General features: G+C 41.9%; 1 protein-coding gene across 3 annotated transcripts in view; it reads left to right on the top strand.

Moving 5' to 3' along the window:
• Positions 1 to 16,286, top strand: part of LOC139558550 (rho guanine nucleotide exchange factor 2-like) — a 71,803-nt gene extending 55,517 nt beyond the window's left edge. For all 3 annotated transcript variants that reach the window (XM_071373722.1, XM_071373724.1, XM_071373723.1), the window contains 8 exons: positions 1,129 to 1,323; positions 5,929 to 6,027; positions 6,128 to 6,177; positions 10,265 to 10,306; positions 10,548 to 10,598; positions 11,262 to 11,597; positions 11,835 to 12,003; positions 14,560 to 16,286. In XM_071373722.1, coding sequence (XP_071229823.1) covers positions 1,129 to 1,323; positions 5,929 to 6,027; positions 6,128 to 6,177; positions 10,265 to 10,306; positions 10,548 to 10,598; positions 11,262 to 11,597; positions 11,835 to 12,003; positions 14,560 to 14,633 — 1,016 coding nt within the window. In that variant the 3' untranslated portion in view covers positions 14,634 to 16,286. The remainder of the gene's footprint in view (positions 1 to 1,128; positions 1,324 to 5,928; positions 6,028 to 6,127; positions 6,178 to 10,264; positions 10,307 to 10,547; positions 10,599 to 11,261; positions 11,598 to 11,834; positions 12,004 to 14,559) is intronic.
• The last annotated feature ends 1,739 nt before the right edge of the window (positions 16,287 to 18,025 follow it).

Raw genomic sequence — 18,025 nt, 5'->3', positions numbered from 1 at the left:
CTCCAGGACATTTACAGCACTCCATGTCAAAGGAAGTCCAAGAAGATCATCAAGGACCTCCGCCAACCGAGTCACGGTCTGTTCACCATCTTGCATACAGACAGTACATGAGCATCAAAGCCGGGACCGAGAGACTGAAAAACAGCTATCTCCAGGCCATCCGACTGTTGAACAGCCATCACTAGCCGTCTACCTGCCATACTTCACCTTGAGACTTATGCACCATGTGTATAGTCATTGATCGCTGGTCACATCATATTCTGTTGTTTACTCACTGTGTACTCACCACATTAATATTCTGGATCATGTCTTGATTTTTGATTGTCTCACAAATACAATAAAAACATTCTACTGCACTGTTGGAGCTAGTAACTTAACCAATTTGCTGCACCTGCTATAACGCCTGCAAATCTTTGTATGCGGCCAATAAACTTTGATGTGCTTATACCTACGTAAAATCTAAAGTGTTTGCACATAGGAACTCCATATTTCACTCCTTCTTTACACTATCCTCTCTCTCTTCCTTTCTACCTCCATCGTTCTCTTTATCAATCCCTTTGACCAAATCCATCCCTTCCTTTTTCTCTCTCCACCTCTCCCTTTCAATCTCTAACTCTCTCTCTCTCTCCTTTCCTCTTCGTTCCCCACCCCACATCTTTCCCTCTCTACATGGGGCTTACAGTACAATGTGCAGTTCTCGCTCTGTGTGTAGGAGGATAAGTGTGAAGCCTGACTCCTACTCAGGCCCAGTGGAGGATCTCATCAAACTCAGTCTATACATCACAGCCTTTCTCTCTCTCATTTTCACTCTTGCTCTCTCTTGGTCGCTCTCTCTCTGACTACAATCTTTCTTGCTCACTTGTACTCCTGCACTTCCCTCTCTCCCTTCTTCCCCTTCTCTCGCTATCTCTCACAATCTCTTATAGCTGACATCCAACTGAACAATGTGTGAATATGATTGCCCCCTACTTTTAAGTCGAGGTCTTGAGGAGCATCATGTCAGGTTTTCCCCCTCTCCCCTCCCTCTTTCTCTCTACTCTTTCTCTCTTTCTCTCTACTCCACCTATTTCCACCCCCCCGCCCCCATCCCTTCCAACTTCCTTTCTCTACCTTCATCTCTCCTTCCAGCGGACATCCAGCAGAAGGACCGGGAGGTGCTGGAGCTGCTCCAGGAGCGAGTCACCCTGTTCTCGGACCTGGCCGAGGTGACAGGGGGCCAGGAGATCATGCTGCCGGGGGGCCCCAACTCCCGGAACCTGTTCCGGGCTGACATGCCCCAGGTGCCGCTTGGCGAGAGACTGCTCACGGATGCCATCGCAGAGGGTGAGGGGTTGGTGGTGGGGCAGAAAAAGTGAAGAAGATAGGTAGGGTAATAGACAGAAGGATGGAGAGCAAGTTTCTCAGTTTCAAGAAAATCAGCACAAAAGCTTAATGGAATTATAATGAATTTAAGTGTTGCTATGACAGCTGTCAAAAATTGTCAATTACTGTCAGCATGGTGTGCTTCTTCATGCAATGGCATCAGTTGGAGCATGTCCATGCCACAGCGAAAGCTTGTGAGTGCATTGCTGATGTTGTTTTTTTCTTGAGATATATAAGGTCTGTTCTCTGTGATTACATTTTGTGCTCATAATGGGCTCTTAGCATTGCCATCTCTTCCTTTCTCCTGTCTCACCGTTCCACTACAGTTTCATTTGGTGGGGGCGCGGGAACCTGTTTAGTGCGCACTGTTTTGGCTTTTTTGACGTCTGAGGTGTAGTTTCAGACAGAGGCTCAGAATCAGAGAATCTCATCAGAGATGTCATGGTTAATTACTTCCCCACCATCTGAGTCGTTTTCATTTGGATTTTGTAGCAACGCTAACGCAGCATGTGCATCCATTCGTCTTGATCTTCTTGCCGTTGTAAATTCTGCACGCTCTCACTGTGTATGTACTCCAAGTTGGCCAGAGTAGACTGATAAAACTGCGTGGATTTGGTGGACTGATATATGGTAAGTACCATTTTGAGATTATAACTAGAATATATTAATACAATCTAATGGCAAGCCCTGTTCTTCATTCACAATTGGTGATTAAATAATTATGCATCGTTCTTCCTCTCTCTCGTCAACTCACCCATTCTCCCCCTTTCTCCCCCATCATACTTTACTTCATTTATTTAATCTGTTATGTGTGTGAAATTAGTTTATCAACTGGGCACGGCACCTTCATGTCGGAAGAAGGAGCGGAGCAGGCCCTACTGTCGGTAGGAGTGGCGGCATTGGGGGAACACCATTCAAAAAATGACATTCCCCTTCTAAAACTGGTCATAACTCCAGTTCTGTTTGTGATATTAGATTCTAACAACCACAGTGTGTTATATAGACTTATTTAGGAAAGGTCAAGGACGGAATGGGGCATGACTTTAAGAATAAATAAATTAATGAGCAGTTCAAATGACTGCTTTAACGGTTCTAGTGTTAACTGACTTCAACGATACTTCAAAGTTGCCATGTTCTCGGTTGTACTTGGCAATCAACTGTTGCTATTACATTCCTCATTATTCATCGGATGCATGTGCAATGTGTTGGCACAAAATAGCTGCCAGCTGGTGGCTCAGTTGCCAAACATACCATACATTTCAGATGACTGACTTCAAAGTTCCCTCCATAGAAGGCCATTGGTTGGCTTACATTACGGATTTACTTTACTTGGACCCGTCAAACAGACATTTGAATTGTGTACTATCTGTACAATTTTAGATAAGTTTATTTGTCCTCTGAGAAGGAAATTATTTTTCAAAGCCTTGTACATTGCCTTCAGAAAGTATTCATACTTAGACTTAGTCCACATTGTGTTGTTAAAGCCTGCATTTAAAATGGATTACATATTTGTTTTTACCACCCATCTATACACAATACCCCATAATGAAAGTGATTTTTTTGAACATTTATTGAAAATGAAAGAGAAATGTCATTATCATAAGTATTAACACCCCTGAATCAATACTTTATAATAGCAACTTAGGCAGTGATTACAGCTGTGAGTCTTTCTGGGTAAGTCTCTAAGAGCTTTCCACACCTGGATTGTGCAACATTTAATTTTTTTTATTATTATTTTTTTACCCCCTTTTTTCCCCAATTTTCGCGGTATCCAATTGCTAGTGATTACTATCTTGTCTTATTGCTACAACTCCCGTACGGGCTCGGGAGAGACGAAGGTCGAAAGCCATGCGTCCTCCGAAACACAACCCAACCAAGCTGCACTGCTTCTTAACAGTGCGCCTCCAACCCGGAAGCCAGCCGCACCAATGTGTCGGAGGAAACACCGTGCACCCGGCTCCCTTGGTTAGCACGCACTGCGCCCGGCCCGCCACAGGAGTCGCTGGTGCGCGATGAGACAAGGATATCCCTACCGGCCAAACCCTCCCTAACCCGGACGACGCTAGGCCAATTGTGCATCGCCCCACGGACCTCCCGGTCGCAGCCGGCTGCGACAGAGCCTGGGCGCGAACCCAGAGTCTCTGGTGGCGCAGCTAGCGCTGCGATGCAGTGCCCTAGACCACTGCGCCACCCGGAGGCGGATTGTGCAACATTTGCACATGATTTTTTATTTTATTCTTCAAGCTCTGTCATTGCTAGACAACCAGTAGATTTAAGTCAAAACTGTATCTCAGCCATATCAGGAATATTCACTGTCTTCTTGGTAGGCATCTCCAATGTAGATTTGGCCTTGTGTTTTAGGTTATTGTCTTTCTGAAAAGGTGAATTCATCTCCCAGTGTCTGGTGGAAATGAAGACTGAACCAGGTTTTCCTCTAGGACTTTTCCTTTGCTTAGCTCCATTTAGTTAATTTCTTTATCCTGAAAAACACCCCAGTCCTTAACGATTACAAGCATACCCATAACATGATACAGCCACCCACGCTGCTTGAAAATATGGAGAGTGGTACTCCATAATGTATTGGATTTGCCCCAAACATAACATGTTGTATTCAACACAAAAAGTGAATTGCTTTGCCACATTTTTTACAGTATTACTTTGATGCCTTGTTGCAAACAGGATGCACGGTTTTGGAATATGTTTTATTCTGTACAGGCTTCCTTTTCACTCTGTCAATTAGGTTAGTATTGTGGAGTAACTACAATGTTGATCCATCCTCAGTTGTCTTAGCCATAAGGGAAGGGAAAGGGTATACCTAGTCAGCTGCACAACTGAATGCATTCAACTGAAATGTGTCTCCCACATGCCTTAATCAACGGGTGTCTTAATAGACGTCCACGTCATCGTGGGATTTGAACCAGCAGCCTTTCGGTTACTGGCCCAAAGCTCTTATCTGCTAGGCTACCTGCTGCCCCTCTGTAACTGTTTTAGTCACCATTGGCCTCATTGGGAAATCCCTGAGCAGTTTCCTTCCTCTCTGGCAACTGAGGTAGGAAGGACCGCCTGCATCTTTGTAGTGACTGACTGTATTGATACACCATCTAAAGTGTAATTAATAACGTCACTATGCTCAAATGGATATTCAATGTATGCCTTTTTTTCTACCAATAGAAACCTTCTACCTTTGCAAGGCAAAGAAGGGCATCTTCCTGGTATTTGTGGTTGAATCTGTGTTTGAAATTCACTGCTCGACTGAGGGACTTTACAGATAATTGTATGTGTGGGGTACAGAGATGAGGTCATTCAAATATCATGTAAAACATAATTCCACTTTGACATTATTGTGTGTAGGCCATTGACAACAAATCTAAATGTAATCCATTTTAAATACAGGGGTGTGAATACTTTCTGAAGTCACTGTGGCTACATTTACACAAACAGCAAACCGTTAACTCGTCATCACCCAAACATTGATTGACATGTACAGTTGTCCAGTTTCCACCCTACACACAGTAGTCCTCAGTGTGGGTATCATGTGTGTGTTTATGTGGCTGTCAAGTGGCTGTCAACCCCTAGGCTAATGTTTCTCTCATGGAATGTCATTCCTTGAGCACTATATCATAGAAGGTTCTATATGCATTTGAAATGTTATTGGGTGCTTTCTCTTTATTTAGAGTGTGGCTTTAAGGTACATTTTGTTTTAGCTTTCCCGCCCATATGGAAAAGAATCATAAACATCTAATCTTGTATGGCAGAAGAAAGTAATTTGTTCAAAAAATCTAAGTATCTGGTAAGATTTTGATATGTTTTGCATTATGTTAGTGGTTCTCAAACCTCTGCCCGGAGACCCCCAGCTTTTCCATGTATTTGATCTATTCCAGAGCTAGCACACCAGATTCAACTTGTCACTGATCATCAAGCCCTTGAATAGATAAATCAGGTGAGCTAGTTTAGAGCTACAACAAAATTGGGAAACATGAGCAACAACGATTATTATAAGAAAAGTGTATGTTCTAACCGTTATTGTAGGTTTCACATTGTTTTTATAAGACAATATATAAAAAATCATGATAATTACAATCAGAACATTTTTATATACGAGTTTCCATGGTTAAACAAGCAATAGGCTGGGCAGCACCTGCTACTGGACAGTTGATTTACCTACAGCTATCCCTTTGGTCCCCCATCCAGGGTTCTAACCAAGCCCTGCTTAGTTTTTATATTTGTCACTGAATACTACCATGTGCTATCAAGATAATCTTAACAGATACTTATTAGATTACTTATTAGATTTTTGTACAAATACTCTTCTTCTGCCATACAAGATTCTTGTTTACATTTTCATGATTATTTTTGTATTAATCTTGTTTGTGTATTTGCTGCCATGTGTATTACTTTGTTAGATTCTTCCATATCTTGTCCATGTGGGCAGAGATGTGACTTTAGGCCCAATGGAATGGTCTAAAATGTGAACTCGACCCACCCTGTCACAGGTGAGCTGAAATGAACGCACCATACATTTGGTTAAGCCGCTGATGCTGTATTGTCTCAATTTGTGTCTCCCAGTGGATAGGCTGAGTGAGCTACTGCTGGGCTCCACCTTTGCAGTGCCTCTGCCCTGCAGTTTCAACGGTCACCCGAACCACACGGGAACACTAGTGATCAGTGAGTTACTCCTCTGTGCCATTAATTGACAAGGCTTATAGTAGTCTAGTCTCCATAGCACTGTGAGCAATGACCATTGATGACCGTTGTTTGTTTGTAGATGGTCAGGAGGTGGTTCTCAACGGAATGCACGGGTGCCCAGCAGCAAAGGTAAAGGTCTTAATAATAATGATTATATTATAATAATAATAGCATGGTCATTTAGTGTGGTCTACCAGGCTTAGAACCAAGGTATCCCATGTGCCACAATAATGTTTTAGCTCGCTGAGCTAAAGCCAAGTCCTTAGCTCGGGACGCTAACAGAATTCTTCAGGTCCCAGGCAAGATTACTCATTGTGAGCATGGTTCACATGTGGGAATCAAATCAAGGTGTAGACTAACAGTGAAATGCTTACTTACAGGCCCTTCCCAAAAATGCGGAGAGAAAAAAGATAAATAGTAGAAAAATAATAACACGAGGAATAAATACACAATGAGTAACAATGACTTGGCTATATACACAGGGTACCAGTACCAAGTCGATGTGCAGGGTTACGAGGTAATTGAGGTAGATATGTACATCTAGGTAGGGATTGTGACTAGGCAACAGGATATATAATAAACAGTAACAGCAGTGTATGTGATGAGTCAAAAGAGATCAATGCAGATAGTCTGGGAAGCTATTGGTTAACTAATTAACTAACTATTTTGCAGTCGTATGGCTTAGGGGTAGAAGCTGTTCAGGGTCCTGTTAGTTCCAGACTTGGTGCATCGGTAACGCTTGCCTTGCGATAGCAGAGAACAGTCTATGACATGGGTGGCTGGAGTCTTTGAAAAAGTTTTGGGCATTGCTCTGACACCGCCTGGTATAGATGTTCTGGATGGCAGGGAGCTCGGCCGTACGCACTACCCTCTGTAGCGCCTTGCGTTCGGATGCCAATCAGTTGCCATACCAAGCAGTGAAGCATCCAGTCAAGGTGCAGCTGTAGAACTTTTTGAGGGCCCATGCCAAGTCTTTTCAGCCTCATGAGGGGAAGAGGCATTGTCATGCCCTCTTCACTACTGTGTTGGTGTTTGTGAGCCTTGATAATTCCTTAGTGATGTGGACCCAGAGGAACTTGAAGCTCTGGACCTGCTCCACTACAGCCCTTGTCGATGGGGGTGGGATCGCCCCTCCATTTCCTGTAGTCCACGATCAGCTCCTTTTGTCTTGCTGACGTTGAGGGAGAGGTTGTTGTCATGGAACCACACTGCAAGGTCTCTGACCTCCCTATTGGCTATCTCATTGTCGTCTGTGATCAGGCCTATCACCGTCGTGTCGTCGGCAAACTTAATGATGATGTTGGAGTCGTGCGTGGCCATGCAGTCGTGGCTGAACAGGGAGTACAGGAGGGGACTAAGCATGCACACCAGACGGGCCCCGTGTTGAGGGTCAGCGTGGCGCATGTGTTGTTGCTTACCCTCACCACCTGGGGACATCCCGTCAGGAAGTCCAGGATCCAGTTGCAGAGGGAGGTGTTTAATCGCAGTGTCCTTAGCTTGTAGGGCACTATGGTGTTGAACGCTGAGCTGTAGTTAATGAACAGAATTCTCATGTAGGTGTTCCTTTTGTCCAGGTGGGGGAGGGCAATAGAGATTGCGTCATCTTTGGATCTTTTGGGATGGTGTGTGAATCGAAGTAATGGTGTTGATGTGAGCCATGACCAGCCTTTCAAAGCATTTCATGGCTACAGATGTGAGTGCTACGGGGCAATAGGGGCGGCAGCGTAGCCTAGTGGTCCCTGAACAAGGCAGTTAACCCACTGTTCCTAGGCCGTCATTGAAAATACGAATTTGTTCTTAACTGACTTGCCTAGTTAAATAAAGGTTAAATAAATACATCAAATTGTCATTTAGACAGGTTACATTGGCGTTCTTAGGCAGAGGGATTATGGTGGTCTGCTCGAAACATATTCAAAAAGTTTAGTCCGAAGTTTTGTTTGAATCTTTGCGATGCGCAGTTCAGTCATCATGAGCTGTTTGAATGAACATTTCTAAAGGCTTTCCTAAAAAACCTTCCCAATTAAATGTTGACTGCAAAGTAGGCCTACCTGGCAGAATGATATCATGATGATTTGTACCAATCACGGGGAATTTATTTTTCAAACTCTGCCATCACATGAATCCAATACTGTACATTGTATAGTACAAAAAACCCACTAGCCAAACACATTGGTCTCTAGACGTGAAATGTAATTAAAGAGCAACTGCACTCTCCAAATATTTGTTATTTTTTTTATTGTTCCCAGACATCAAAAGTGGTCTCCTGGTGTGGTATAAGCATTTTATGTGGACTTAGAACATCAAATGTTAGTTGATTTTTGAGAATGAAAATCTGGGAAAACTCTGAAACCGGGAAAAATCTAACTGGGAAAACAGAATTTACCAGGGCCCTATTTTGTGACTGTCCAAAATCACTAACAATTACTATTTTTGAGATTGATCGTTTGGTGCGCAATGTAAATCTGATATTGTCAAGTTCAAATGTAATTTTGTGTAGGTCATTATAGGCTACTTGCTCAGGCCGCAAATTAAATATAACATTTTAAAGGATTTGCGCATCATCCGCTCATCCACGGGTCAGGTCATTATTGGTGCGACCAAATCATGTGCCGATGCCATCAACTGAAAAAGTTAGTAGCACTAGTGCCACCTGTGGAAAACATTAGTCTAGAGCCCTGTCCCAAGTGGAAAAAGTTTGGGAACCACTGCATTAGGGCATTTACAAAAATTGTCCGTGTAGTCCAATTTGTCCTGTTTCAGTCCAATTTCTTTTTGGTGCCTAATGAACATGACTAATGCTTTATGTTTGAAGTTTCAAGTGAAGGCTTCTGTTATCTGAGTCTTCCGCTCTCTGAGTTATTATAGCTTGACAGCTCTGTTTCAAACAGTGCCTTGGAGTATCCATGGCAACATCCATTTTTCCAATCACCATTCTTTTATGAAGCCTGTTTGACAACTCTATTCTGAAATGTCATGACAATAATAGGAACGTTTCACAATGAAGCCCTAGTGGTTTACTTAGAGAAATATTCATTAATTGCAAAAGTTGAGAAGTACACTGAACAAAAATATAAACGCAACATGTAATGTGTTGAACTGAAATAAAAGATCCCAGAAATGTTCCATATGCACAAAAAGCGTATTTCTCTTAAATGTTGTGGACAAATTTGTTTACATCCTTGTTTGTGAGCATTTCTCCTTTTCCAAGATAATCCATCCACCTGACAGGTGTGGGATATCAAGAAGCTGATTAAGCAGCATGATCATTACACAGGTGCACCTTGTGCTGGGGACAATAAATATAAGGCCACCCTAAAATGCCACCGATGTCTGAAGTTTTGAGGGAGCGTGCAATTGGCATGCTGACTGCAGGAATGTCCACCAGAGCTAATTCCAGATAATTTAATGTTCTGAAACAAAGCTGAACATGTCCCAGTTCTTCCATGGCCTGCATAGTCACCAGACATGTCCCCCATTGAGCATGTTTGGGATGCTCTGGATCGACGTGTACGACAGCATGTTCCAGTTCCCGCCAATATCCAGCAACTTCGCACTGCCATTGAAGAGGAGTGGGATAACATTCCATAGGCCATAATCAACAGCCAGAGCAACTATATGTGAAGGAGATGTGTCGCGCTGCATGAGGAAAATGGTGGTCACACCAGATACTGACTGGTTTTCTGATCCACACCCCTACCTTTTTTAAGATATCTGTGACCAACAGATGCATATCTGTATTCCCAGTGAAATCCATAGATTAGGGCCTAATGAATTCATTTTCATTGACTGATTTCCTTATATGAACTGTAACTCTGTGAAATCTTTAAAATTGTTGCGTTTGTTTTTGTTCAGTATAGTTTGTTAAACATTTTTCACCTCCACCAAAGGAATGGAATTTCTATTGTGATATGAAGCAATTCTATAATATAATCGATCAGTGAGTAATTTGCTTCATTTCAAAAGACCGAAACCAAGTGATATGAGGATCATACAGATATTTTCGTCTAAAAGTATTTTAGTTTACTGTATTATGTTTGCATGAAACACTTCTCTGTTTAACTCTGTGGCATTAATTGGTGTTTCGTTTATTTAATTTATTCTTACACCAATTCATCTGATATTGCTTTCTATCATATTTTGAATAAACAATAGTTTATTCACAACAATTGTCAAATATAGTGTTGATTTTAAGTGTGTAATATTTCAAATTTCCCAGGACTGGAATGGGAATCAGGCTGGAGATAGGCCCTCAACCGAGGTACAGTAGTAAATGTTCACTCAATCTCATAAGGAACTACTGTCACTTTATCCGTACATGGCTAACTAGCTAAGAGAACCCACTGAAATATTTGTCTGGAGATGGCGGGAGGTTGTGTTTGTTTTATTTTGTGTGTGCGTGTATATCTATATAGCCTATTAGCATGAGTAATGGTGTTGGTATTTGCTCTTGATTGTGTTGGCATAATATTTATTGTATTCACTGATGGTGTGTTTTTCAGGAAGTGTATCAGAGGCTGGTCAACCTTAGTGCCCACCTTCATGCCCTCCAGGTCAGTGGATGCATCTCTTTGTACCAGACCTGAGTCAAATACAATTGTCAAATATTCTTTATTTAGCTGAGTTTACATTTTCTGGACTATTTTATTTGTTTTAATGTGCCGAGAAGCTCAAGTATTTCAGCGTATTTGACATAATGTTTGACCCAGGTCTCCCATATATTTACTGTGGAGGTTACAGTAGGACGTACCAACTGATGTAGAATTTAGTTCGTTACAGTTATTTACAGTAGACCTGCTTAGGTTTCTGCTTGTTTTAATCTGCTTGAATAGTAATGTATTATTTTCCTTCCATTATCTCACAGTTAACAAAATACATGTATTTTCCATTCCATTTCCATAAATGTATCCAGATTTTTTTTTTTTATAAGTTTTATATAGAATTAGCATGACTAGAATACAGTATATTCATATAAAGTGGATGAAATGGTATGTAAACATTATTAAAGTAATCAGTAGTCTCTAAGGTGCAGGGTAGAGTACCGGGTGGTAGTCGGCTAGAACAGTGACTAAGTTCAGGGCGGAGGCCGTCTAGTGGTGACTGTTTAACAGTCTGATGGCCTGGAGATTGAAGCTGTTTCTCAAACCCCTGTCACATGGACCAGTCTCCTCATATCTCCCTTCATTCCCTTGTAACTTCTCGTTCTCCTCTCCTAGGGCACTGTGATCAAGCAGGACTCCATCCTGGAGCTCTGCCTGCGCTCTGATGGCCCGCCAGTTGATGCCCCGACCACGCCCACCGGACGGGTGTGGCGCTCCCTGTCACGTGACGCAGGCATGGCCGAGGCCAGCACGGGGGCGGCCATTGGGGAGCTGGCCCTGCTCCAGAGGCAGCACAGCCTCCTGCAGGAGGAGCTGGGTAGGCTGCGGGGGGCCGATGGCCGCCTGAGGGATAGCGAAAAAGCCCGCGCCCAGCTGGAGAGGCAGGTCCGCGACATGAAGGCCCACAGTACCACCGTGTTTGACAGTGTGGGACCTGCAGGCTCAGAGCAGGTAGAGCTACTCACTGGCACTGTGGGTAGTTGCACTTAGCTTAACTATAGGGGGATGCACTGATTCTTAGCCAGCTCATTGTTGTAGATGAGAATCTGAAAGATGGGAATATGCTCTCACTCAACTGAGTTGAGTTAATATAGGTTATACATTAGCCAAATATAGAAATGAATTGTCCGTAGGTGATACAATTTGATTTGGTTTGTCGTTCCACTTAACACTTATCATCTTGCCTAGGCTCAACCCCTTCGTAAAGCAAGTGAAACCAACGCGGACACCAAATTGGCCAGCCAAGAGTCAATCGAGCATTCGGAGGGGCATCAGGATGGCAGTGATGTGGAGGTGGAGGTGACGTCAGATGAGGAGGAGGAGGCCAAAGCGTCACCGCGCTCGGAGAGTCCCCGAGGTGTGTAAATCTTACGTTTGGCATGTCTCTTGATGTAACAAGATGAGTTTTGGGCAACCCTTCCATGCTGAAAACCTAGCTAGCCAGTTACTAGCTAACACCAGACACCGATGAATGCGGAAACCTATAAGTATCTTTGCCTTAGATGAATAGGAGAAACCTCTAATTTGCTGACACACTGCAGTAACATTTTGGCACCAGGTTGCACCAGCCTTTGTAAAAAAGTTGGTCATAAATGCTAGATCGGGTGTAGCTACGTCCGAAGTTGTGAACAGAATTTACACCTGTTGCACTAACCAAAAATAAGACTAGTCGTAGCTAAATCCGACGTAAGCAGTGCTCATTCCTGAGATTAGAAGATTCATAGTGACTGTTGCTAGGCAGCGCTCATTGCTTACCTACAATCAGTTTACAAAAGTAAATAATGGGATAGCTACCATATTTGGCGCAATGGAAGCCCAGAAAATAAAAGTAAACTTTTCAGATACTGAAATAAGACTGTCGAGCTGTATAACAAACATATAGAAATTCTAACAGTTAAATTGAATAGCACCGCTACAAACAGGGGAAAAGAACTACAAACAAGGGAGAAGAACTAAACCTGGAAGTAAAGTAGATGAGTAAAGTGGGGAGCTTGGCTGCAGGTCAGTGGAAGAGGTGTGCAAGAAATGGAAAGATCTCATGACATTCACACCCCTTGATTTTTTTCTACATTCTGTTGTGTTACAACCTGAATTTAAAATGGATTAAATTGAGATGTTTTGTTACTGGCCTACACACAATACCCCATAATGTCAAAGTGAATTTGTTAGTTAAAAGCTGATATGTCTTGAGTCAATAATTATTCAACCCCTTTGTTATGGCAAGCCTAAATCATTTCAGGAGTAAAAATGTGCCTAACAACTCACATTATGGACTCATCTCCGTACCCCACACATACAAATATCTGTAAGGTCCCCCAGTTGAGCAGTGAATTTCAAACACAGATTCAACCACAAAGACCGGGAAGGGTTTCCCATGCCTCACAAAGAACGGCACCTATTGGTAGTTGGGTAAAAATGTAATAAAAAGCAGACATTGAATATTCCTTTGAGCATGGGGAAGTTATTACACTTTAAACGGTGTAGCAATACACCCAGTCATATTTATGTAAATTCAATATTTCTGTATTTAATTTGCAATACATTTGCAAAAAATGTCTAAAACATGTTTGTCATTATGGTGTATTGTTTTTTTTATTTTCCATTTTGAATTCAGGCTGTAAATCAACAAAATGTGGAATAAGTCAAGGTGTATGAATACTTTCTGAAGTCAATGCATCCGATGATGCACGGCATTGCCATGATCGGCAGCGACTGTAGCAGTGATTTCAACGAGTAGCGTTTGTAGCAGATGATGCATTCTTTTTAAACCAATGTCTAATATCCATTTTGATGGTAGCCAGGTCTACTGACCACAGAGGCACATTGTTGTTTACCTAACGCTCCACCCACTATTAATGTGAAATGGGAAAAAGAGACGTGGCTTCATAATGCATTTATGATGGGTTTAAAACCGTCAGTCATAATTACTTGAGCCATATTTAATTTAACATAACATATTTTCGGAAAATGGGCTATATATCATAGGTCTGTGTTATAGCAAATACAAATAACAAATATCTATCTAATTTAGATACTGTACATTTCATTCAATCATACATTTTCTTTGGACGGGCTAGTAGGTATTCTATGGTAGGGCGGGCCAGGCTCCCTAAGGCCCGCCTTCAACGCCGGCCCTGCTGTAGATGCTTTAGTGTTGTTCGTGTCAGGGCTTTCAGAACAGTAATTCTGTTCAAACAGCAAAAAGCAGCAATATACAAAATATAAAGAAATATAACATTCCCTAGAGGGGATATCCCCACTGCAGTATCATTATACAGAGATGTGCTTTAGCAGAGATGAGCTCACCTCTGTCCTCTCAATAATGCTAATGCAAGCCCACACACAGTTTTATATAACACATCGATTTTGTGATGAGGCACAAACTCTCTTTCTGGCACACACACACACACACACACACCATCGCTGCCCTTCTCATCTCATGTTCTCTCTGTGTGCGTGTGCGCGTGCGAACACCTCACATCCCTCTGCTTCTGTCAGTGTTAGGTGTGTGGGTGGAGATGTCTTTCCAGGCCTAGTACTCAGCTCACTTATTCTACTCCCTGATGAGAAATTACAGTGCTGGTGTCTCTACTCTCCACAATTTAATATATATATATATATATATATATATATATATATATAGCTGAAATTAAGAGAGGCTAGCATCCAAGATGACTAATGCTAAAAAGCATATTAACGTATGTGCCAGAAAAGGAACGCACTACACCAATGATCTGCAGACCAACGAAACAAAAGAGTATAGTACCCTTCAAGTTTGTATGAAAATAACCTGTTTGCCACTATTCTAAAGAGTCTGTGATTAACAACTATCTATGGCAATTATAATAAAGGCCATGTTTTTTTTTGCAACTTTGATATTAATTGTTAATTGGCTAATTGTCTCTTTACTCAGATCTTCAGGACATTCCAGAGGAGAGCGAAGCCACAGCAGAACTACCACGAGAGCCTGACGTGTCACATTGCTAATGACCCTCCAGAAACAAAGACTGGACCCCACCTCCCCTACTCTCTAAAATAGGCCGAAGAGAACAAGAGAACTGAACTTGAAATAGTCTTCCTCTTTTTACACTAAAAAGGAAGTGCATATTAATTTTCAAATATAGATCGATATATTTGTTCTGTGGCTTTTGCTTTACAGTACACGACCAGTGGCAATATGTGACTTTACGTTATATTCTTTCGTATTTCTTGCTTGGGATTATTTGGATATGTACTGCTCCATTTTGGAATCGATGCTGGACCAATGAGGGCCTATTAGAGTGGCGTGAATAACAGGAAGGGAGTTATGCAATGATGATATTCCAAAGAAGAATATGCAAGAAATGGACAGCAAATATAAAAGCAGTGAATGGATAACCAAATCTGATGGGTTTTGTCTATTTAGGTGAATGGAATACTGAATTAATGACATTGGTTGGAGAGCTGCTATTGTGCATTAGGGTGTTGGATGCAGACGTATGTAGGTAGCTGTTTGTGCTGGGACACACACAGATACAAAAATATGACACACAGACACAAACATGCACAAACACACACACAGTCATATGCGCTCAAACACACACTTGAGTCCTTTACATTTCCATAATTAGGGTGATCTAATTCTCAACGCTGTTTATGATGCTAATGATTTGTTTATTTATTCTTCCTTCCTTCATTATTTAAGCAGGTAAGTTAAGACCTCAAGCATTAGTGACTGTATAAGAAGTAGAGGTAGCACTGTATTTCACTCTCCCCTAATTCTCATGTTTTTATTTAGAAACCACATGGTAACAGCATAATGACATAATTATTATTCCAAAATGACTTACTTACCCACGGGTGTGGTGGGTTCATTTCCTGCAGGGATCACATACATATGCTTTAAATGTATGCACTCAAAGTAATGTAAGTCGCTTTTGTGGCACATGTATATTACTTGGATTTTTCGTCACAAATATAGGAAAGTGACAATTGTTAACAATTCATTTCAAGTAGTTACCAGAATGAATTATGCAGTTACCATGTAAATACCTGGCAATAAGGGAGAATGAAATAAAGTTTTATCTAAATGGACAAAATAATCCAATCACTATATGGATCACTACAGGTGCATCTACATATAAGCAGTGTAGTTTAAAAGTTGAACTCCAGTGGACTTGGTCGACTATATATAAAAAAGCTGTCAATATTGCTTTGGGTTTACTCTTGACAAACAAAAGGCCAAGACGTTGGAAAATGGAACTAGGACAATGCGCCATGTCATCCATTTTGAGATGCCTTGAGGGATAGGGGAATTCAACTTTTTGCCAACATGGAAATATAGAATGGAGTCTTCTCTATTAAGGACTAAACCAGTGACTTTGGAGACTATTTTTGAGCAACGGACAGCCGAGCAACCATTATATTTGCCTTTACATTGTTTTGAAACTAAAATGCTTTAATTGACACGTTCTTGTTGTAATTTCTTGTCATCTGTTAATTTGACTCTTGTACCATATTTTGCTGGCTTGCAGAGTGTGTATAAATTTGGCTGAAAATGGCAAAGGCAATGATTTTGTATATGTCTTTGATGAGGAAACTACTGTATTCAATTGCGGTTTACAGAAAGCCATACTAAAGATATGAATGTCAAATCCAAAAGTTTTGCCTCCAGTTGTTTTAATATTAAAGTTATAGTGTCAATAGGTATAGTTGTGCATCGATGACATATCCACTTGTTTTGACAAGTTCTCACTATACCCTGTGCTGGTGTAAAGGTCATATCTTCCTGATTTGTGCTCCACATCACTTGGGCCCTCTGTCAAAACAACAGGTGGTGTAGTAATGAAGACTTATTTCCACAATTGATCATACCCCTGACACAAACTGTTAAGGTAAGTGTGTTGGCATTATGCCTATCCTAATTGGAAGTATGCCTAGGTGAAGGTTTGTGACAGTTGTCATGACTGTTTGACATCTGTATGTCATTATTATGACAGTGTTAGGTAGTCCTTGTGATGAAAAGGTCCAAAGAAGTGTTATTGACAGTTGCTCTTACCTGAAGCATTACCACTGCATGCTGGTAATCGAATCTATCTCTGCTTTAAAGTGGCACCGTGTACAGACAATCAAAATCATGGATACCAAAGCTCATCATATCAGACTTTGACGATCCCCTTAGTATGTCAATCAAATTCGGTGGTAAAAAGCAGCTGTCTTTTGGGAGGGACTGAGCTCAAGTATCCCACTGTCTCACACTGTAGGCTGACACCGCTTCCCCAAATACCCCCCCCCCCCCCCCCCCCTAAACCCCTCACGATGGCTTAATACCTCTACCGAAACATCAGGTCAAACCCCGACACACTTACTCCCCCTTCTCCATCTCTTTTCCCTTTTAACCTTTTTAACTTCCTCAAAACAATTTTGTATTAATTTCCTCTCCCATCTGTCTCCATCTCTGACCCTCTTACTCTCGTTTTCTCTTACAGTCTATGGCTCTGTCTAGAAACAGCCCCTAGCCCGACTCACCTGTCCAGTTGTCTCACATCTCCATGAGAAGTTGTTTCTGGACAGGTTCTATCTCCCTCTCTTCGGCATCTCTTCATTTCTCTTTCTCCCTCCCTCTTCATCCCTTTCACAGTCTAAACCTGGACACAATGTTGACCTTGTGACATGTATTCTCTCTGTTCTCCCATCGCTAACCCTCTCACTCTTGTCCACTACCTCTCTCTTTCTCTCTAGCTATATATCTATCTATCCCTCTTTGTTTCTTTCTATCCCTCCCTCCCTAATCCTAGGGACAATGTCAGCCAAGTAACATGTATAAATATCCCCATAGCTGGCATAGTGGTCGCCCCTCTACGCCCCGCCTGCACCCCATTTATCATTGGAATTTCCCAACGTTGGGGATGCCATGGTACTGTAAGCCCAGACAAGCTCCGGTGGTCCAGGAGAGGAGCAAGGGGAGTGGGGTTACCGGGAAGCTTACTGTACCTCTTTCCCTTCCTCCCCACCATGTCTCTGTCTTTTTTCCTCCTGCACTTAAATAATCGCCTGATTTATAGTATTCGTAAAGTTTTAGGTAGGTCACAGTACAACCAAACTGGCTTAAATTGTTCTTACATTTAACAAGTGCGGGAACTATTAGAAGGGTTAGAAACCTTGGATGTGACCTCAGCCCTAGCCTCCAAAACTAAGGCCTATTTTCAATCAGGTCAAGCGTTAACCGGCGATAGCCGACACCCGCATAGCTGATGTTTTGGCTGTAACCTTTATTTAACTAGGCAAGTCAGTTAAGAACACATTCTTATTTACAATGACGGCCTATCGGGGAACAGTGGGTTAACTGCCTTTTTCAGGGGCAGAATGACAGATTTTTACCTTGTCAGCTCGGGGATTCA

The sequence above is a fragment of the Salvelinus alpinus genome, chromosome 29 (assembly GCF_045679555.1).
Source record: "Salvelinus alpinus chromosome 29, SLU_Salpinus.1, whole genome shotgun sequence".
Lineage (NCBI taxonomy): Eukaryota > Metazoa > Chordata > Actinopteri > Salmoniformes > Salmonidae > Salvelinus > Salvelinus alpinus.
This window is presented reverse-complemented; position numbering and strand designations above follow the sequence as displayed.